The sequence below is a fragment of the Cryptotermes secundus genome, unplaced genomic scaffold (assembly GCF_002891405.2).
Source record: "Cryptotermes secundus unplaced genomic scaffold, Csec_1.0 scaffold689, whole genome shotgun sequence".
Lineage (NCBI taxonomy): Eukaryota > Metazoa > Arthropoda > Insecta > Blattodea > Kalotermitidae > Cryptotermes > Cryptotermes secundus.
In genome coordinates, this window is record NW_019720574.1 from 1,131,443 (window position 1) to 1,153,584 (window position 22,142).

Sequence of the window (22,142 nt, forward strand, 5' to 3'; positions counted from 1 at the left end):
GCTGAGTCATTTTTATTGAATCTTATACTTCTTATATGTTCATTATAGCGTGTTATCAATTTTCTGCCTGTTTGACTTATATACACCTGTTGGCACTCCTGGCATGTCAATTTGTATATGCCGCTTTGTTCGTAAGAATTTATGCTTTGTTTTTGGTTTAGTATTTTACCTAATGTATGATTTACTTTAAAAGCTATCCTTACGTTCGTGTTTTTGAATAGTTTCGTAATTTTTCTTGTGTAGTTTCCGTTATATGTGTAGGAAACCCATTTCTGTTCTCTTCTTTCAATGGGGCCCTTTGTTTTTTGTTGTTGACGTTTATGATACATACGTGTGATGAGTTCTTTATTGTAACCATTGTTTTCCGCAATATTAATAATTATGTTTAATTCTTTATTTTTTGCTGCGTTATCCATGGATATGGATAGCAGATCACGCAGCTTACATACTGTGTACAATACAACGCCAGTGGTTTCATGTGTTTGTAACGTGCCTCTGATGATGGTTCTTTTGAACCGAAACATGTAAGGCGAGTGAAATAAATAAGTGACCTAAGAACGTTGTTACACTCGACGGATTATTCATTGACAATTTGTAATAGTCATCATGTTTGAATGACACATTTAACTCATCTTACTACCTGGCTTTTTGTTTGTTTCCATGCATTCTGTATATGTTCTGAATGAAGTATATTCTGGAAGTCGGGATACAGTGAATTTTGAATGGCATAGCAAAAGGTTAAAAACACAAAAAGATACAATCTAAACATCAATCTGTATGTTCTGAGGGAAGTCTTGTAAGGCAGTTTCAGGATGTGTGTGTATAGTAACTATTAAAAAAAACACTTGAGATATCAACAAAATGAACAAGAAGTTTTCTATGGAAAGGGAACTGGAAGAGTGGTACAGTTGCCTGTGCCTGTCTACTGAAGACAGATACATGTGCAACGAACCTATCACCACAGAGGCATCAAAGAAAAAGTGAAGTAACAAATTTACACATCAGAATACTACTACATTCAATGGGCCCCTTGTAACCATGGATCGAGGAGATGACACTTGAATATGGAGATCAGCTACAAATATATTGAATAAGCAGTTGCAGACAGATGAGAAGGGACACTCCTCTATCTTAGGGGATAGACAGGATGGCTTAAGACCATTTTGTGTCTTTTAGATGTGTCTGCAAGCTGACTTGGACTTGCTTGTGAGAAGAGAAATCATCATCTTTGCCAGGAACTGCAACCTGGCTGCCCAGCTCATAATCATTCACTTTAGTGACCGAATTATCTTGGCTCATATTATAGTTAATATGACGCTGTCACTTAAACTATACCAACAATCTACTGTGTAGTCTTCAACAACTGATCAGTAAAGGCAGAGATGTCTTTCCTACTCTGTGCTAAATCTTACACCTCTGTCTAAACTCCATACAATCTATGGGTACATGACATAGACAAGAAAAGTAATGCAGGCCCAGAACTGAACTCTACATGGCAGTCAGTGATCAGTTTCAAATTCTTTCATTGTTTACTTCAAGAAAAGTGACCTATATAACTATTTTATAGGGCAAACAGTACATTCTTTGGTACAAGTTTCACATAAACCTTTGTTTCCTGAAACAAACAGTGATTACAGTTGCTGACTCTGGATCCAAAGTCAGTGATATTACTCCACCCACAGAACTACAGAACTCATACAACATACAAGTACACTACAAAAGCACTCACAGGAGAGTCGTTGCTCATGATTTGGTGGCCTGCGTCGGAGCCACTGCTCATCCTCCACTTCATCTTCCTCATCATCTGGCATTCTTGATTCTGGTCGCCCCTGATCCTGGCGCTTGAGAAGCGGCAAATCAGGCACAGAGTCGGACAAGTGCTGCAGACCAGCTATATAAGCACAGTAACAGTCATGAGAGATTCTTACTTTCCTCATACTTCATTTTGCATTTGTAGGTTACTTTCTGCTTTGTTACCTCAAACGTGAACATGGAAATTATGTGCAACCAGCTACCTTTTGATGCTCTATGTGTTTTAATTTCTATTTAAATTAATTCATGGTTTGTACAGGAAGATGTACAGAAATCTGTTACCACTAATTCCATTAATTATTTCCCCCTTCCTAAAATATCCGTATTTCTTTCCTCTACACCAGTGAATATATATCAAATTAAAGCCCATAATATTTTGCTGAGAACGAGAGTTCTGAAGTATAATTCACAATAAATATTACATGACAGAAATAAACTACCATGTCATATTACATTGAGAATATGAAAATTAATGTATGTACAATAACATTACAAATGGAAATATTATAACAGTGTTTCAGTATATTAATCGATTTATTGGTTTAACACTTAGGTTTCTTTACAATAATTAGTGTCAGCTGTGAATCTTTGAACATCCAACATCTATAAAATATAGATATCACGAGGAAATAAAATTTCATGGGGGTAAGAATCTATATATATATTCATGACTTTGACACTGGAAGCAGAGTGACTGTCTCAAGGTACACCTTCCCTGGAGGGGAGGTTCAGTGTATTCACTGGCCAATCTGGCCACAGTGGAGAGAGAAAAACCACAAATTCTGAGCATCCAGTCCACAATCTGATGCCATAACTAGCCTGGACAAATGTAAAAGTAAAGCTATCCCTGTAACAGGCTATGACGGCCCATAGGGTTGTGACACGTTGAGGGTCCCACATTATCTAGACAATCGGCTCACAGATGAAGGTAAGGTTGTCACCCTTACACGCCGGCTGTGCTTTACTCCCCAGGAAAATTATTTAATAATTCCTGGTATTCAGTTCTGTTAGAGGCTGAGTCGACCCCAGGGCCATAGTGCAGCTGGAAGGATTAGGTCAACTGAAAAAAAATCCAATGACCTCATTGTGACTTGAACACGAGACCTTCTGTGTCTTCTAAAATCTATCACACAAGGGTTACTTTTGGCATTAATGTGTACTCACCTATCTTGTTTCTTGCAAGAAGCCACTCCTCTAAAGAACTGTTGACTGAATTGATATTATGGGTGTCTCCACGCCAGCTGGGATCATGTGAACTGCGGAGTGCCCGACGTCGCTCTTTACTTGACAACATACATTCCTATGTGCAGAGAAAACGGACATTCCTTTACAGCGCTTTCTTCACATATGTACAATTTAAAGTTCATGTTCAGAGTTGAGCCAGTTATGGTCATGAATATTAAAATTAGTTTCTTCTGAGGTACATCACCATGTAGTCTGCCAGAGAACTACAAACATTTTGTACTCTACTGCCTTTCTCCAAAGGCAGTAGATTTATCTGAAATGGTGGTATCTAGCTATCAAAATGCATGATGTCACATCCCAGACAACCATAATCTTAAAGTCTTGGCTATTAGGCATTCTTGACATGTGTCAGAGGTGTGCTATATCTGTCTGTTCTTTTGCATCCTTCAGCTCCTAAAACCTTATTAGATTCTGATGAAATTTGATAAGCCCCAGTAACAAATTATGAAGGTCCAAATAAACCTCAGGATTTTCTCATTAAATACTGAAGAAAATCCAAAATGTTCCTGCCAAAATTACATGTATGAATTATTTAAAAAATTCCATAGAACAGAGTCCGTGAGAAGCTATGGATCTCTTCAAGTAGTCAAGACATTTCTCACCATTTAGGGAACCCATGGATTAATTACTGTGTTCACAAAAGCCTGCCTCTGGTCTCTATCCTGAGTCAAATGAATCCAGCCTACGTCCTAATACCATAACATCTACTTTACTAGTATTCTTCCATCTAGTTTTAGGTCTTTTAAGTGGTCTCTTTTCTTCATGTTCTCTGACCAAAATTTTGTATGCATTTCTCATCTCTCCCATATGTGCTACATTCCTCACCACTATATGGTCCTTTATTTGCTCATCTGGCGGACAGTACACATTATGAAGCTTCTCATTAAACAATTTTCTCCAGCGTATGGTTACTTATCCCTCAGAGATCCAAATATTCTCCTTGTCACTCTGTTCTCAGACAAACTCAATCTATGTTCTTTCATACCAATACAAAACAGCAGTTAATATTTTAGTCTGTATATTTCTTTTTATGTTCTTTTGAGAGCACATAAGAAGACTAAAGATTCTAACTAGAACAGTGGCAAGCATTTCTTCATTTTAATCTTCTCTTAATTTCTTAATGAATGAAATTTTGACTTGTTATTTGTCATTTCCAAATATTTGAACTCTGACACATTTTTGAAGGATTTACTAGCTATCTTTATATTTGATTTCGCCCCATAATATTTTTAATCTATTAAGCATTTAAAATTGATCCATTAATTGGTAAATGGATTGGTTACTAAAAGTATATTCACACAAATGTCTGATAAGGCCGCGCCATAGATCAAGCGGTTAGTTGCTGGCTTCCCACTGCTGAGGCCCGGGATCAATCCTGGGTCTGGTCAAGTGGGATTTGTGATGGACAAAGTGGCGGGTTTTCCCCAAGTACTTCGGTTTCCCCTGCCAATTTTCATTCCACCAAATTCTCCATGATCATAATCACCCGGGGCAGGTACAATAGGCCAATCAGTGGCCGCCGTGCTGAGTGGAACCCCACTAGCGAATTAAAAATAATTAATTAAAAAATGTCTGATAACTTACTACTGTATGAATAATAAGTATGTAATAAACACTTTGAAATTAATAAATATGCCTAGACATTAAAATTAAGAATATTACACACAATGCACACAAATAAGCATGAGCCCTAAAAATAAAAATTTAAAAAATAAAAAACTGTTGAAATTCAAGGCATTATTTACATATATATTTTAGGCACAAGGCTAAAAAAGCATGAAATTTATTTTCTGGCTATAATTTCATCACTCCCTTATACCTCAAGAAGTCAGAAAGCATCATGCATTTGGAAAAAAAAATGTAGGTCTGCTCGAAGACAAACAAAATGGTGGTCATATAAAGTGTGTTACAGAACTGGAATAAATATACAGGATCCAAATTACACTGAAGATATTAAGAAAATGAGTTATGACAATGTGGATTTTACTGAATTTGTTCAGAACACATCAAGAAGTGATAAAAGTTCTGCTGGTACAGTGTCTGATGTCCATACTTAATGACACCAAGTTAGTTGATACTGTAGACTAGTAGAGGAGTAATGCAAATTAAAGGGTATGAATTTGTGTTCATGTTTAAGCCTCACTCTTCTGTCTTATGAATATCAAACTTAACCCCAACACCAACACCAGTAACAATGAAAACATCATAAAACAAAATCAAAATCCATAATGGGAAACACAAAATAGTCAATGTACTATGTACAATTTGAACATGCAACCACTGAATGATCAAACTGTGTCAGTTTACTTCAGTAATTCCAATGTGTACTTACTTCCAACAGCTCAAACCAATCTTCGAGCCCATCAGCAGCCCTTAACAAAACCCTGCCATCCCTTCCTAGGGCAAGAGCTACAGTACTGTAATTCTTCTTGTTGATCCATTCCACCCTCTCCACATCCACCAACTTTACCTGAAAAATTTGAACAGTTATGTGAATCAAATAGGGGGCACGCGGTAGCGTAGTTGGTTGAGGCACTATTCTACAAGCCGGAAGGTCGCAGGTTCTCCCGATGAGGTCATTGAATTTTTTTCAATTGACCTAATCCTTCTAGCCACACTATGGCCCTGGGGTCGACTCAGCCTCTAACAGAAATGAGTACCTGGGGGTAAAGGGCGGCTGGCACGTAAGGTTGACAATCTTAATCTGTGACGTGGAAAGGAAGATCCTCATTAGTTATGGCCACATTGAAAGAATGAGGAAAGAGGGCTTAAAAATTTCTACAGTGTCCACTACCAGGAATATGCATAGCAAGGCCTGCATATGGGTGCAAAACTAACCTTAAACTGATTACATAATAGCAACCCTAACATAATTTTGAAGACACTGACTGCTAAAATGGAAAACTGCAAAAGAACGGCAGATGTCACAAATTATGACAGGATACAACAAATAACAATTACAACAGCAAGAGCATCAGCAACAACAGCAAGCAGCAACAAACGTATTAATTGAAGAATACAACAATTTACTCGTATTTTCCATTTTCTTTTTCTATTTCATTTTTGAGCGAAAACAGGAAACATATAACAAGCTTCTGTCTACACGTTCTTGTTCCTTCTCCCCAAAGGGCACATTTCCACAACTGAGAAATCACTGCCCCACTACATGGTTAAAACCCCACACTTGCTTTTGTCTGTTCTCCATAATCAAGACGAAGAGTTTGAAATAAAAATGCCATTCAACAGCAAAAAACTTATTATGAAATTAACCTGGTACAACAGAGCAATGTTGATATTTGGCATACCACTTTGTAGCTGTTTGTCTTGACTTTTTTTCCTTGGCACTACAGCCCCAGTGGGCCTAGGCCTACCTCCACGAACTTCTCCGTTCACTTCGGTTTTTCTAGATCTTACACATTCGGTAGGACTCCTTGGGCGGGTGATCAGCTCGTCGCAAGGCCTCTACCTGTTCACAAACACAGAAAAACGCACACACAAACTAAACATCCATGCCCTGAGTGGGATTCGAACACACGATCCCGGTTTCCAAGCGAGCGAAGACAGTACATGCCTTAGACCGCTCGGCTACCATGACCGGCGTTCGTCTTGATTATGTTACCATTTTCCCACTCGCTTCAAGCTAACGCAGTGACGGTACAGAGAAGAACGCCAATGAAAGTTCTAACCTACTCAGCTGTCGGCAATTCAGCTTACAAAAGACGCGTATTCTCGGCGAGAGTATTTAGGTTGGTGGCTGACTTTCCCTCATCGACGGGCCTTTCTGCATGCCACTTTACGCGCAAAACTTAGCTTTTCACATTTGAGCCTGCATACAACTAGAAATGGCGGTGTTTGTCATTTTCAACAAAACGAAATAATACGCGGAAAATTTACACATAATGTATGAGGGCTACTGACGTTTCCACACTATTCTCATTTCATAAATGGCGACTAAAAGTTAAAGTACTTCATAAGGAAAGATTCTTTTTATCGGCAGCTTGCTCTTATTTTAAACACTGCCGGCGATACTGAGCTGTAAGTTGAGATAAGGAACAGAACACGAACTAACCAGAAAGTAACCAATCTCTAATGTTAGTTGCGTTGCAAATGATTGAGGAACTTTTTCCATCAATTCCTTTCCTCACGTTTGTGGTTTTCGCGGTGGTATCAAGATTACGGTCTAATGTGATGTGACGTTATGAATTCCGTTACATAGATTTCATACGTCACGTCCCAGAAAACGGCAAAATTTTTTCTTTTCCCTTGGCAAACGCCCACCGCAATTTGATAATCCTGTAGTCTTAATATTCTATAGAATTTCGATGATATCCTTCCATAAATGTAAAGACACCAACATCCTAGTCACTCCGCCGAAAAACTACTTAACTATCAAATCGACCTTAAATTGTAATAGCTCTCTGTAACTGCTGTTTCCGTCTTTCATGCATCGTATGTAGTGATGTCCAGTTTCTGGTTTCTACTGAACCGTCCACATCGTACCATGTTTTCTTTAACACAACAAGTTCCGGCCAACATGTGACCACCAAGCACGACTGTATGCTGTTGTGTGTGTGTGTGTGTGTATAGCAGGCATGTCAAACTCAACTTGTACAGAGGTCCACCTCAGCCCTATAAATAATAGTCCAGGGCCGCACTTCAAAATAGAAATATACATTAGATTTTGATACAAGGAAATTTAATTCTATTTATTATTTAGGAATAATTTCAATATAATTACCTAAAGTCACATATCTTACAGTTTTAAAAAGTAAGAAAATGCCATTTTTGACAAGTNAAATTGTAATACTGATTTTAATATCAATTAGCTCTAAAAGTTGAGGGGCCGCACTTTGTGGCTATGGGGGCCGCATGTTTGACACGGCTGGTGTATATTATTGCTTTTGGCATTTGTCACTGGATGTTCAAATTCAGAATTAAACGCGTAGTGGAATCGAAACTAAAATTCTTGATTCTTCAGGTAACAGCAGTCCATTAATATGATATTTGTTGTACTTTCTTGCTGTTGTCTGGCGTGTCACCATTGGCTGATGGCTGTCTGAACTTCAGGCATAACTATCAACTATGGTCTTAAGAAAAATGACGGCACCATACTGTCACGTGTATGGGGGTATGCGTGACGAAAATAACGGGTTCTAAATCGGTTGACTGCCATTTCGGTTACAAGTTCTCTTAATCACACTCGATTATAACGCTATTGATAATCTACAAATTTTCAGTTCACCGCTGTACACGCATAAGGATTATCCGTCTTCATTAGTCGCCTCCTGTCAACGGATCTCAACACAGAAACTAGCACTTCAAGTAACTATGAAGTCTTCTTGTTATCTCGCCTTCAGTCACTCTGTACTTCTCTGTCCTAAACTGTACTCAACTAATCTTCACTCACTAAGGACATGCACCATTCTCGTCCTTGTACTCTCAACTCAGCCCTCCTGGACTGCCTTCTCAGTTATTCTGGAACCTCTTACAATTCTTAGGCACGAACCCAACAGAAAACACGTGTCAGACTAGGAGTTCATTGGTCCGTTACCAGCACTGGGCGTGGCGCGGAATACATAGAGAAAACAGCCTCATCTACTGTTGCATGTTGGACCGTGTTTACCGAGCCGTTGCCTGGCAAAGCGTTGATCAAATCCGTTACAATATTTTAACTTCGATTCTACTACATCGTAACATTAAATTCAAATTCCATTGCCAAGTGCAGCGAATAACAGAATGCATCATCTTAATAAAAGCAAGTAGGTGTACATGATGACGGCCAGATATGTTGGCCAGAATGCGTCGTACAGCGTTACCAGCAGTAAATTGTTATTCTGTTCAACAAATATCATGTTTTTACTCAATCAGACGGCCTATCGCCAAAAAGCCTACCACAGGCTGATGACCTACAGCATTTCGAAAGCTCATAGTTTATTTCCCAGAGCGAAATTTCGTGTTTTATCAGTAGTTAAGATTCATATTGTGACCTGCGACACAATCTTCCACAGCTTGGTATGTTGTTACCAACATTTCGGAGAACATACTGCCTCCATCTTCAGACCCGAAATGCTGGCAACGATCTAGAAGACTACAGGCATTAATTTATTTATGGTTACTGATTTTAGTTTTTTCACGATGGTTCAATGCCGGTGTTTATCCTGTTCTTGTACAGTCGTATCATGTGGAGGGACGTGCTGCCTCAATTTTCAGTATCGGCCCTGAAGAAGGAAGCAGAATGTTCTTCCGAAATGTCGGAAAACAGATCATTTCCAAATGGTGCAAATGCCCAAAAGCAGAATCAACATCAGCAATACTGATTTATGGTTTTAACTTAAGGGTCAGTGTCTCATAATGGTGGTATAAATGAATAATGAACTGGAAAAAGGGCATGGAAGGCAAAGTGTTGCCAAATATTATTCCGGCATCTGCTTGGAGGGACTGAGAAAAGCCATGAAGAATCTCAGTCAAGATAGCCCGTGTTTTGGCCGCGTAAATAACCCAGAAAACCACAACAAATATTTTCCTAACGAACCAGTTTACTACTAATATTCTATCTACGACTCGGAGGTTTGCCAACAAACGGTTTCTTTCTTTCGCGCTTGCTACAAGTCCTATCCATTGCAACATCTTAAGGCGCGTCCACATTACTCGTGCTCGTGTGAGTCGCTATGCTCGCGAGTAATGTGGACGATATGACAAGTCACGAGGTAAGCAAATTGTTAATTTAAAAACTATAGCCAATAAATTAAAATACGACTACAGCCTATATACACTACGAGTAAATATACGGATCCTCACGCGCCGAAGCCTGGCGAGCAACTGAAGTAGTGTGCACGAAGATTTACGAGCACAAGTAAAAGCCAGACGAGTCTCCCGACGAGCACGAGTAATGTGGACGCGCCTTTAGGTTTAGTTATCCTAACAGCGTCAGGCGAAGAGTACAAATTATTAGAACCCCCTTAATTGGGTTTGGAGTTCTCACCGCGGCGACAGTGAAGAGCAAGTTGTTTGTGGGTCGTAAATTTTTTCGACGTATATGGCGTTACAGCCCAGAAGAACGTCCTCCGCTTGTCAAAACCTCCTCCTCATTCCTCCATTTAAAGAAAGATTTATCTATTATATATGCTGCAAGGCGCTGAATTGTAGGTTGACAGCGAACCGTGAACAGGCAAATATCAGAAAGAAAGACGCTGCGGCGCATTTTAAGGTTTATTGGGAGGAGCCGGAAAACACGAGAATTTCCGGCAAGGACAGGTGGCCTCCGGCATAAGAATCGAGCTCTAAACTTCCCTGACACGAAGCGGAAGTGACAAACACTCAATTGCAATGTTCTGTAATTTCTTTCTTACATAATCTTCTCACTTCTTTACTACCTTCTCTCTCAGGCCTTGTTCCCGTCACTTGCAATATCTGCCATTCTTTCAGAATAAAAGACCAAACACACAAATTAATCGGCCTACTAGGTCTATTTCTATTGCGACGTTAGCAAGGAATAAAGAAGAAAATCTTTTGCAAAGCTCATATATCCGTCGCCTAGAAGAACCAGGGGGACCCTGGGCTAAATTTATCGATTCGGTATAATTCGTAAGGCATTTCTCGTTCTGTGTTCCGAGGTCAGCTTTGGGAGCCAGCACAAAATGGGATCCCGTATAGTCAAGGCCCGTACATCGGCTGTCCGGATTGTGGTTTTCTTCAGTCTTTCAACGCCAACACCAAGACGGTGCCCCAAATTAGGCCCAGATTGATTCGTCTCATATCATTTCCAATTCAGTAGTAATCCTTCCGTTGCAGGAAAAAGGCCTGTAGCTCAGCGTCGTTAAGTAAACCACAAGTACACAGGGACAACCAACATATAGGCAAAAGTTGTGTCCTGGGATACAATCCATGTGGTCCACTGCTAGTCAACAGATGTTGTACACATCCTCTCAATCTTTAGAGTTGAAGATTCAGCCAAGGAAGAAATGAGCTTGCTGCAGGCAGCACGCAGAGCATGTGCTTGAGAAAAAGGTGCAATTATATAAAAGCAGAAGGGAATTTGGAAGTCAGCCGTCAGTTCCCAATGGTTAGAGAATCGACGCGAGCCAAGAGGGGACAAGCCACGTGCACTTCTTGCTGCTTTCTTGGCTTACTGTTCAATCCTGAAGATGGAGGTTACATGTTTCTCCGAAACGTCAGTTGACTTTCAACGAACCACACGGTGTTATATCCCAGAAGACAGAACTCTTCATAACTACTGCTGTGGGGGGTGCTGAGGAGAATACATGGACTGAAGAGGGGTGAGGTGATGGGAGGCTGGAGTAAACTGCATAATGAGGAGCTTCATAACTTGTACTCTTCTCCAAGTATAATTAGAATTATCGAGTCAGGAAGGATGAGATTGGCAGGGCATGCAGCACGCATGGGTACAATGGGTACCGGGGGCGCCAGGGGGTAAAGCGGCCGGGGCGTGAAGTTGACCACTCACCTCCAGCTAGTGCAGAAGTAAAAAAAAACAATGTGGATCTATATATCCATCCCCTATATGCCCTCATGGGGTAGTGCTTAATTAGTCAAGCAGAGGGGCAATTTTACTTTTCTTTTTTCATCCCTCACTAAATACAATGTCATTAGGGTGATCAAACCAAGAACAATGAGATGTGCGGGGAATGTGGAACGCCTATGCCATGTCAGAAGTGAATATGAAATTTAGTCGGAATACCTGAAAGGAAAAGTCTGCTGACATAGGCGTAGATGGGAGGATACTATGAAAACGGACTTCAAATAATTGGGGCGTGAGGCTGTGCACTGGATTCAAACGGCTCTGGGCTCTGGTGAACATGGCAATGGAACTTCAGAGTTAATAAAAGGAGGGGAAGTTGTTGACCAGCTGAGCGACTATCACTTCTAAATAAACGCTCTAGATCTAGTTAACGCTGAGAATTCCACATCTTACAAAACTATAAAATAAATTCAAAATTTTAATCTTACCCGAACTGATGACCTTACAAAAATATATCAAACTGAATTGAATAATCAAAGTAAACTGTGTATTTGCCGGTCACGGTAGCCGAGCGGTCTAAGGCATGCACTGTCTTCGCTCGCTCGGAAGCCGGGATCGTGGGTTCGAATCCCACTCAGGGCATGGATGTTTGTGTGCGTTTTTCTGTGTTTGTCTACAGGTAGAGGCCTTGCGACGAGCTGATCACCCGCCCAAGGAGTCCTACCGAATGTGTAAGATCTAGAAAAACCGAAGTGAACGGAGTTCATGGAGGTAGGCCTAGGCCCACTGGGGCTGTAGTGCCATTGAAAAAAAAAAAACTCTGTATTTAGTTGCTACAGAAACCTGTTTCTACATTACATACTTTGTACTATAATTAAAAAATAAATACACCGAGAAAGTGAATAAAATTTAGAAATTAAAAATGTAAATTTACTTGTATTATGATCTCAGATCCAAATACATAATATTCTACTCTTTCAGCTTTGACGGACTGTGTTCCCTGATCTTTTCCAATTCAGAATTAATCTCTGAAACTATAAACAATTTTACATATTCTGTAGAATCCCTTGGGGTCAGGGTATCGGCCAATCATAAGTTCTGTACCTATACAGCAAGAGAAACGCAGAATACGTTATGCTCCGAGTGGATTTCGATTTCACAGTCACACTGTTTGAGTGGTCCAGCCTTGCAGCTCAGAGCCACTGTAATTAATTCAGCAGCAACGCCAAGAGAAATAATTTCAGTTACAATCCACTGACATTTCATGGGACGTTATTGTAGATGTAAATATCTTGCCATCTGAATCTTTGGGGCAGAATTCCAGCAGTGTATGGCGTAAAACCTAAACATCACATTTACTGTGGCTCCACAAGAATGCAATTAAAACTGAATTAATATTTCATAAAAGAGGTTTGAAATATATTAAAAGAATACTGTACAATATACCATTCATAAAATGCTCAGTGATACAAATTAATGCGGGCGCTCATTGAAGTGAAACATTCAGAAACACAGGAAATTCCCTATTATTCCTATGTTATTTCACGACAATGTTTCAGTCACACTGACTGCATAGTGTTGAACGAAACGTATCATGAGTAATTAGAAGGTATGGACATGGATGGGATTTGTGATGTATTTTAAAGTACAAAAATTAACACTACGCTCGAACTAGCTTTCATGATTCGTATTCAGGAAGTCCCACCTTCGAACCTCGGCCTAGAGACCCGCTGTCTTATGATGTTCCTCTATTCTTCTTACTCTCCTCACCAAAATACTGGATCAATGGCTTAAAGTGGGCCACTCCGTCTTTGTTCACAACTCACATTAATCCTAGTAGTCGACGGTATAAAACAATAAAACCATAACTGAAGGTCCTATCGTGACACATGGAAGCTCGACGGAGCGCCCGGGGTGTACATACCTAAGACGTTACTGCTATATCAACGCGACTGGAAACGCTTCGGAGAAGAATAATACAAACATCCTGCGATTTTTTTGGCAGGCCTAAGATTTATCTCTTCCGAATGCGTATGCTTTCAGGATGGACAGGTAAATTATCATCAGCATCAAAGAGAAGCTGTTGAATGCCTCTCAATTCCAATCTCTTCAGATTTTCTTTCCCTTCATAAGGACGTATTCTAAAACAAAGGAGCGAAAGTTGGGTTGAAGCGGTTAAAACTCCTACTAGTTACTGTTGGTAGTTTATTATTATTATTATTATAGGAAGAAACTAGTGAAATGCTACATTTGGAGCATAGCTCTGTATGGGGCTGAAACATGGACACTTAGGGCAGTAGATCAGAAACAACTGGAAAGTTTTGAAATGTGGAGTTGGAGAAGGATGGAGAAGATCAGTTGGACCGATTATGTGAGAAATGAAGAAGTGTTAGTTAGAGTCAGTGAGCAGAGGAATATCCTACACGAAATAAGAAAACGGAAGGCTAATTGGATTGGTCATGTTTTACGCAGAAACTGCCTTCTAAAAGAAGTTATTGAAGGAAAGATAGAGGGGCGGATAGAAGTGACCAGAAGACGTAAGAAGATGCTGGATGACCTTGGGGACAGAAGAGGATACTGTCATTTGAAGGAGAAAGCTCTAGGTCGCATCAAGTGGAGGAACTATTTTGGAAGAGACTGTGGACCTGCCGTCTGACAGATTTCTGATGATGATGATGATGATGATTATTGGCACTACAACCCTTTGTGGGTCTTGGCCTGCTCTTCTTGTGCCTTTGTTTTCCAATTAACCATATCCAGTTTCCCATATCCTTGTCCACATCATCCTTACGTCCATCCATCTCATTCTTGGTCTAACTTTCTTCCTTCTCCCTTCCAGTTTTAAAAGTATTATTCTTCTGATAATTTATTTATTTTCTACCATTGGTTACTGTTTCGTATTTTAATAGCATAATTAGTAAGTGTCGAATGATAAGATTAAAAATTTTAATAATAAATATGTGCAAAGAAGATGATGTGACCTATTATTAAAGTAAATTCCCAGCAATTATATTGAAAGTTCATGCAAATACCGTGTCAAGGTAGCCTGCCTTCGGGTCTAGATTAGAACTGAGGACCTCCTAAATATGGTGTACGAGTTTTAACCGTTCAGCGAGGTTGGATACGTCCTTTAATATTGTCGTTCGCATATGCATTCGTACAAACAACACACACGCAGTTTGGCGATCTCACAAGCCTACTTTCTTCCATCATGAACTGAAAGTAGGCTAAAAACGACACATACGAGTATAAGGATCGTTTAAACGGAGACATGTTCCCCGCAATTAAAAGTCACTTAGCAACTTCTAACTTCTTCATCAATCAGAACGGTTATACCCCTCCCCCCCACCACATCATATGGTGTGCAATTTGCTTTCATTCCTTGTGTGTTTATGGGCGATATCCAAAGAGAACATTCCGAAGACAATTATCACAAATCCTTAAGAGAACAACAAACGGATTACCCAGCTAACCAACCAACTAACCGACTAACTAGGCCGCGCCATAGCTCAAGCGGTTAGTCGCTGGCTTCCCACCGCGGCGGCCCGGGTTCGATCCCGGGGCTGGTCAAGTGGGACTTGTGGTGGACAAATTGGCGCTGGAACATGTTTTCTCCGAGTATTTCGGTTCCCCTGCCAATCTTCATTCCACCAATTGCTCCACAATCACCCTCACCTATCATCTGGGGATGGTACAATAGGCCAGAAGTGGCCGCAGTACAGGGACTTAGTCCCACCCACTAGCAATAAAAAAACGACTAACTACAAAGCAGAATCCTTCTTGTAAAAAGCAAGAAGTCATTGAGTTCATGAAGAAATTCACGCCGTTTAATAGAACTTATAGATCCACTGCCGCGCTTACTGAGCCATCGAAACATATCATTCAACAACTGTTAAATATATAGAAATGATGCATATTTTAAAATGCAGAGAAAGAACATAAGTTTCGGATATGCTCAATTCATGGAGGGTACCGGGCGATGTTGTGATGCTTTTGTCGGTTGATCAATCGATACAACTTATGCGCAAGGTCTGCATTGGGAGGGATGGATCAAATTTCCGGCCTCCCAGAAACACAGATCTTACCCCAATGGACTCCTTTATGGGGATTCGTCAAGAACATTGCGTATTGTGAAAAGATTCTAGATCTCCGACACTTACGGGATAGGATTACGGCGGCCATCGCAACGGTAACTCCAGACGTGATACAGCGGACTTGGCAAGAGAAGGAACACAGACTCAGTATCTGCCGAGCGACAAACTCAGCACATATCGAAACGTACTAAGATAAAACAGAAACTTCAGACATTTCTCAGCAATTTAACGCTCGAATCATGTCAATATTTTTTACAGTTTTTTTATAATCCCGGCATTTTTTCCGATGATCCTGTATAACAGCCCTCCCCTGCACAAAACTCTGAGCCTGACACATCCAGTCCACGCCATCATAATGTGTTTTTTTAATGACACATTTTAATATCATCCTACCGTTTACCACCGTTCAGATTTCATACCACAATCACAAAGGTTGCAGCCGAGCTGCGAAGTTCAGGATCGCTTTACCTTGAAGATGAACTGTCCCATCTCTGAGATTTTATCAGCGCCGGACCCCGATGAGCGCTTGAAGCAGTGTAGGTAGTCGCGCGTAAGGATGAAATAGCGTTCCTTCCATCGTGAGAAGATGCGGTCTCTCTGTTGCCACAGCAAGCCCTTCTTGATGGCGTGCATCTCACGGCCCCCAGCACTGCCTGTCAGCAGCGACTGCAATGAATAACAACTCAGTTACTTCACTTCTTTGTTGATTTACGTGCTGAGCTCAACAGCCTGGGGACAATTAGCAAGAATATAAAACAATAAAACCAATACAACAAGGACAAAACAAATATAACTGAATCAATTACGAATTTTACATTAATAATAGTATTAAAACTGAATTCTTTAGTCATTAACGTGCTGGTTCAACTAATGACTAATTACAGTTTGATCACGAGGAAAGGGAAGAAAAGAAACAGAAAATATTGTCACATATAACTTCATCTGTATAGACCAGTACAATCTAATGTGGCACAAACATCGTCTTATTTCATTATAACAGGAATACCAATAGTCATAATAATTAAAACAAAATTATTCTAATAATGACAATACTAATGGTAGTTACATCACAATTAAGGCCTCGCCATAGCTCAAGCCGTTAGTCACTGGCTTCCCACCGCGGCGGCCCGGGTTCCATCCCGGGTCTGGTCAAGTGGGATTTGTGGTGGATAAAGCGGCGCTGAGGCAGGTTTTCGCCGAGTACTTCGGGTTTCCCCTGGCAATCTTCATTCCACCAATTGCTCCACAATCACCCTCACGTATCATCTGGGGCTGGTACAATAGGCCAGAAAGGGCCGCAGTACAAGGGACTTAGTCCCGCCCAACTAGCAATAAAAATACATCACAATTATGATGATAATGAAGCTGAAGTTGTCTCTGTGTTTAAATAATTAAGGATCATGTCATTGAGACATATGGGGAAGCGGAGGTATACCTCCATTATTTTTGATCTGGACACTAGATGAAGGTGAGTGATAGTTTCACGCCTCAGCTGCCTCACCCCCGGGGAAATTATTCCCGGTACCCACTGGGTCGGAGGTTGAGCTGGCCCCAGAGCGAGTCTGGACGCTGTGGAGAAGACAAAAATCGTTCCCTTGCCTGGATTCGAATCCCGGTCGTCCAGCCGGTAGTCCGTCGCCATTTTTTTTTCTGTGGCGCAACAGCCCCAATTTGGGCCTAGGCCTACCTCCATGAAACTCTCCGTTTCACTTCGGTTTACTAGATCTTACACATTCGGTAGGACTCCTTGGGCGAGTGATCAGCTCGTCGCAAGGCCTCTATCTGTAGACAAACACAGAAAAACGCACACAAACATCCATGCCCTGAGTGGGATTCGAACCCACGATCCCGGCTTCTGAGCGAGCGAAGACAGTGCATGCCTTAGACCGCTCGGCTACCGTGACCGGCCAGCCCGTCGCCATATCGACTCCAATTGTGAGGATGATAATAATAATAATGATAAATGCTTATAATATTTTTTTATTTATTTATAGTTTATTTAATAACAAAAACTCAGACTACGCTAATAGAATAACTTGATAGTAGCAAACAATGAAGCGGAAAGCTCGACGAAGCGGGCGACACGTAATTTACGAGTAAGCTACTATCGCGGTATCCGTTTTGAGGAACTGAATAAAACCACGACATTCCTGTCATGATCGTCGGTGTCCATGCCGAGATCAGAACCATCCGTGGACTTCCAGAATAAAAGCCACAACTGTTACCTCTTGAGCCAACTTGGTAATACGGACCACACGAGCAAACCCACTGATGGCAGTGATAATAGCATAATAATGAGAGGTTGGGTCTATTAGACAAAAATATAATAATAGTAATATCGATAATAATACAGTAAAAAAGGTAAGGTTGTCCCGGTGCTCAACTAATTAAGCACTGCCATGAAGACGTATAGGGAAGTGATATTTTCTTGACCTCGACATTAGCTGGAGATGAGTTGTCAGCTTCACGCCCGGGCCGCTTTACCCCTGGGGAAAAAGACCCCAGTATCCATTAGATAGGAGGTTGGGTGGACCACACAGCCGGTCTTGAAGACGTGAAGAGAAAAAGTCTTGACCATACCGGGAGTCGAACTCCGACCCCTCGGTCGTCCAGCCCGTAACCAGTCGCTATACCGAGTACGCTATCACGGCTCAGTAATAATAATAATAATAATAATAATAATAATAATAATAATANTAATCAAATAATACAGGCAAGACGCTGATGGCGTAGGAGGAACCACGAACACAGTAGAATTAAGAAAAGGAAAAGTATGCCCAAGGGAGAGAGTACGTATTGTGACACGGATGAAAGTCGGGGATGAGAGGGAACTGCCGTCAGGGGTTAGCTGTGGGACTAGTCAGCCAGCGAGGACACGAACCGTTGAACACGGAAGCTGAGCCGTAACCTAGCAACGGCTAGTGAGACGAACTGAGAAGAATCAGTTTATGCTATAGTGAATTGTTAAGTGCGTAGGTTAGCGATGGAGTTATAATTGCTTGTACTTACGAGTTACAACGTAAAGGTTAAGTTGTCCTTGTGCTCTGTGGCCCACTCAGCCTCCTAGTCAATGTGTATCGTTGGTTCCTTCCCGGGGGTAAAGCGGTAAGGGTGTGAAGCTAACCATTCTCCTCAATCTAATACCGCGACCAAGAACGGTGGAGCTATACCTTCACTCCCCCTTATGTCTTAATGACATACTGCTTAATTAATTAAGCACAGGAACAACTTTATCCATTCTTACTAGTTATAAATATTCAATAAAATAAATTACTAATCCAGACCCCGTGTACAGTCGCTAACACGTTATAGTATGTTTATTGAAAAAGTCCAGAGATTTTCAGAGGTTTCTGCAGTTGTTACACCCCTTGCTGAAGGGCTAAGTCTTGAGACATTACTGATGTTAAAGGTGGAAAAGTCCCTAATTTGCTTAGTGTGTACAGGGAGACCAACAGTATCCATAACAGAATAAAAGTAACTTTTGTTCTCGAAAAAGTTAATAAGAAATGCAGCTTCAATAGTATGTCTTCCGAAGGCCGTAAGGCCAATTACAGACAGAGCACAGTGTAGATTCAAGTAATTACATTATAGACAACAATAATAATAATTACAACAAAAGTAAACACGTGTGAAAGATTTTCTCCAGTGTCGATATGCAGACAAAGGCAACACCTCGTGCGAAAACCAGACAGAACTAAATTTCGCGTGCAGACTGAAAAAAAAAACGGTTACCATTTTTGAAGCAGCATTTCTTCATCACAACAAAGAAAAATCGCTCATCATTTCCGTCTGACAAATAAAAGTTAGTTTCAGCTGCTCATGGTCGATTTCTATAAATTTTACTTTACAGTCCCCTTTCGCTAATGCAACTACTCTTTAAATTGGGCGTAGCAAAATGACTTGTACTTCCGTTCCAAGAATTACGAGACCGGAAGCAGAGTAACAGCAACAAGCCAACGAAATTCTAACCTCGTGTACATGTACGAACAAGGGAGAAGTAGAATAACTGAATATCCAGTGGAGTGGACATGTTAAGATTATTATTGTCTCTGTGCTAAATAAACTGTGCATTCATAAGTAAAGCAAGTGTCACGTAACTTCGAACAAGGCCAAGAGTAACCTTGAACGCGCAGAAGAAAAATTTCTGACAAGGGGGTGGGTTCGAGGGTGCCGCCTGTCACTTCTCACACCCTCGAACCCACCCCCTTGTCAGAAAATTTTTCTTCTGCGCATTCAAGGCTACTCTTGGCTTTGTTCGAAGTTACGTGACACGTGCTTTAGCTTCAACGCTGACCACTGCATTTCTTGAATTTAAACAGTCGCATTTTACACGTACCATCTTCACAAGAGCTTGCTATTGGTTCCTACACCGAAACATTTCAATTCAATTGATTCTACAGGCCTACCACAAGACTTTTTATCCAAAGGATTTTTCACAGGTACCATTACCTCATGTGGAGGTATAAAAAGGTAAAAAAAGGTAAAGCTGTCCCTGTTACAGGCCGTGAAGGCCCATAGAATTGTGAGACGACGAGGCTCCCATATTTTCTCTAGGCAACCGGCTGACAGATGGCGGTAAGTTTACCAGCCTTACGTGCCGTCCGCTCTTTCCCCCCGGAAGATCCCTGAGACGCATTTCTGTTAGAGGATGGGTCGACCCCAGGGCCATAATGCGGCTGGAAGGATTGGGTAAATTAAAAAAAATCCACATAATCGGGACTCGAACCCGTGACCTTCCGGCTTGTAGCATAGTGCTTCAACCAACTATGCTACCGTGTAGTGATACCACATCAGTCACAGTGCAAGAATGGCGTAATCCACAACAAAACACATGTTATGCTGATGAAATGATGTAATTTCTGGATAGATGAACCAAATACGCTGAAAATCGGGGCGATTACATATAAATACACGATAATTTTATCAAAGCGTACGTTAAAATTGTTTTTAATATATATATAGGAGCCCAAAAATGTATACACAATTTAACGCATAAAGTATCTGCTTAAATGATTTGCTGGTATCTCTTCAGTTCAACTTTGGAAATGTCGATAGATAACCTCTATAAAGCATTTTAATGGAGGTTATCTACGGATATTTCCAAAGTTTAACCGAAGATGTACAAAATAAATTATTCACTCAAATATTTTTGTACGTTGAAAAGTGTGTACATTTTATTTTTGGCCCCTCTGTATTTACTTACCTGCGTAATTTCATGCGGATAAATATTATATATCTTCATCGTTAAAATTCCATTTACTTGCAACACGCCTCATGCGAAATTCAACAGCTTCTCGACAGCGAGGCAACAAACAGGCTAACTCAACATGTACCAGATGCATGAGAGTGTAGGGTCATGAACCCACATCGTTAGAATTCAGTACGGCATAGAATTTAAATAACAAAATAAACCTCACTGGACATTACAAATTAAGAACGACACTCCAGATACATGTCGCTGTTTCCATCGTTGTAGCGAAGCTCATAATGGCAAGAGGATGACGTGGAGTTCTCTTACAAACACATAACAAACTGAACTACATTTCGGCAAACAAACCGATGCCCGTATTTTCAAAGTAGGTCACCGTTTATGCAGTCTCCGATATGCATAATCATCATATGGCACACTCTAAGCACCAGAACTTTCGCTAATCATATGAAGAGAGTCGCACGAGTCGATCAAAGCAGGTGATAAACTTATATCTAAAATTCATCACCAAGAACTAATATGCATCTGGTATAAAGAAAACTAGGCATGTACACTCTTCGCTCGCTTGGAAACCGGGATCGTGGGTTCGAATCCCACTGAGGGCATGGATGTTTAGTTTGTGTGTGTGCGTTTTTCTGTGTTTGCGTACAGGTAGAGGCCTTGTAGCGAGCTGATCACCCGCCCAAGGAGTCCTACTGAATGTGTAAGATCTAGAAAAACCGAAGTGAACGGAGAAGTTCATGGAGGTAGGCCTAGGCCCACTGGGGCTGTAGTGCCAAGGAAAAAGAAACAAAACAAAGAAAACTTCCTCCTTCTGTAGCCAAACTAATGACCATTCTACGTTTGTCTGACGTCCCTAATTCGCATCCTAGTGCTGTCAGCTGTAACAGTCACCGTCATGCGAATCTTCTTCACACTTTACAGCCCCGTGGTATCGATGTACCACCTACTTTAACTTTCGTAACTCGGCATTCTGTCCACAGAATACGGTTACGTCTTTACGGTCTCAAACATCGATAATTTTCCTAATCAACAGATTGTTGCAACGGAGATGAGACGTGTTTCCTTGGATGTAGGTGCAGGACTTACTCTTTGGATGAGTTTCGAGTTTCGACTCTTTGATGCATGGAAAGAGAAAAAAAGAAGGGAAATGGAGGACGGTAAAGTAGTCCCTGTGCTTAACTAATTAAGCACTATGCCAAGAAGGCGTATGGGGGAGTGGATGTATAGATCCACATTTTCTTGACCTCGGCACTAGCTGGAGGTGAGTCGTCAGCTTCACGCCCCGGTAACTTTACCACAG

The 22,142-nt window shown here is 40.9% G+C and overlaps 1 protein-coding gene across 1 annotated transcript in view; it reads right to left on the reverse strand.

Annotated features, from left to right (window-relative positions):
• The window catches only part of LOC111869479, a 155,283-nt gene that overhangs the window by 13,520 nt on the left and 119,621 nt on the right, over positions 1-22,142 (reverse strand). The window contains exons 2-5 of the mRNA XM_023861052.2: positions 16,099-16,296; positions 5,390-5,527; positions 2,977-3,112; positions 1,730-1,891 (exon numbers count right to left, since the gene is read on the reverse strand). Of these exons, the coding sequence (XP_023716820.1) occupies positions 1,730-1,891; positions 2,977-3,112; positions 5,390-5,527; positions 16,099-16,296 (634 nt within the window). The remainder of the gene's footprint in view (positions 1-1,729; positions 1,892-2,976; positions 3,113-5,389; positions 5,528-16,098; positions 16,297-22,142) is intronic.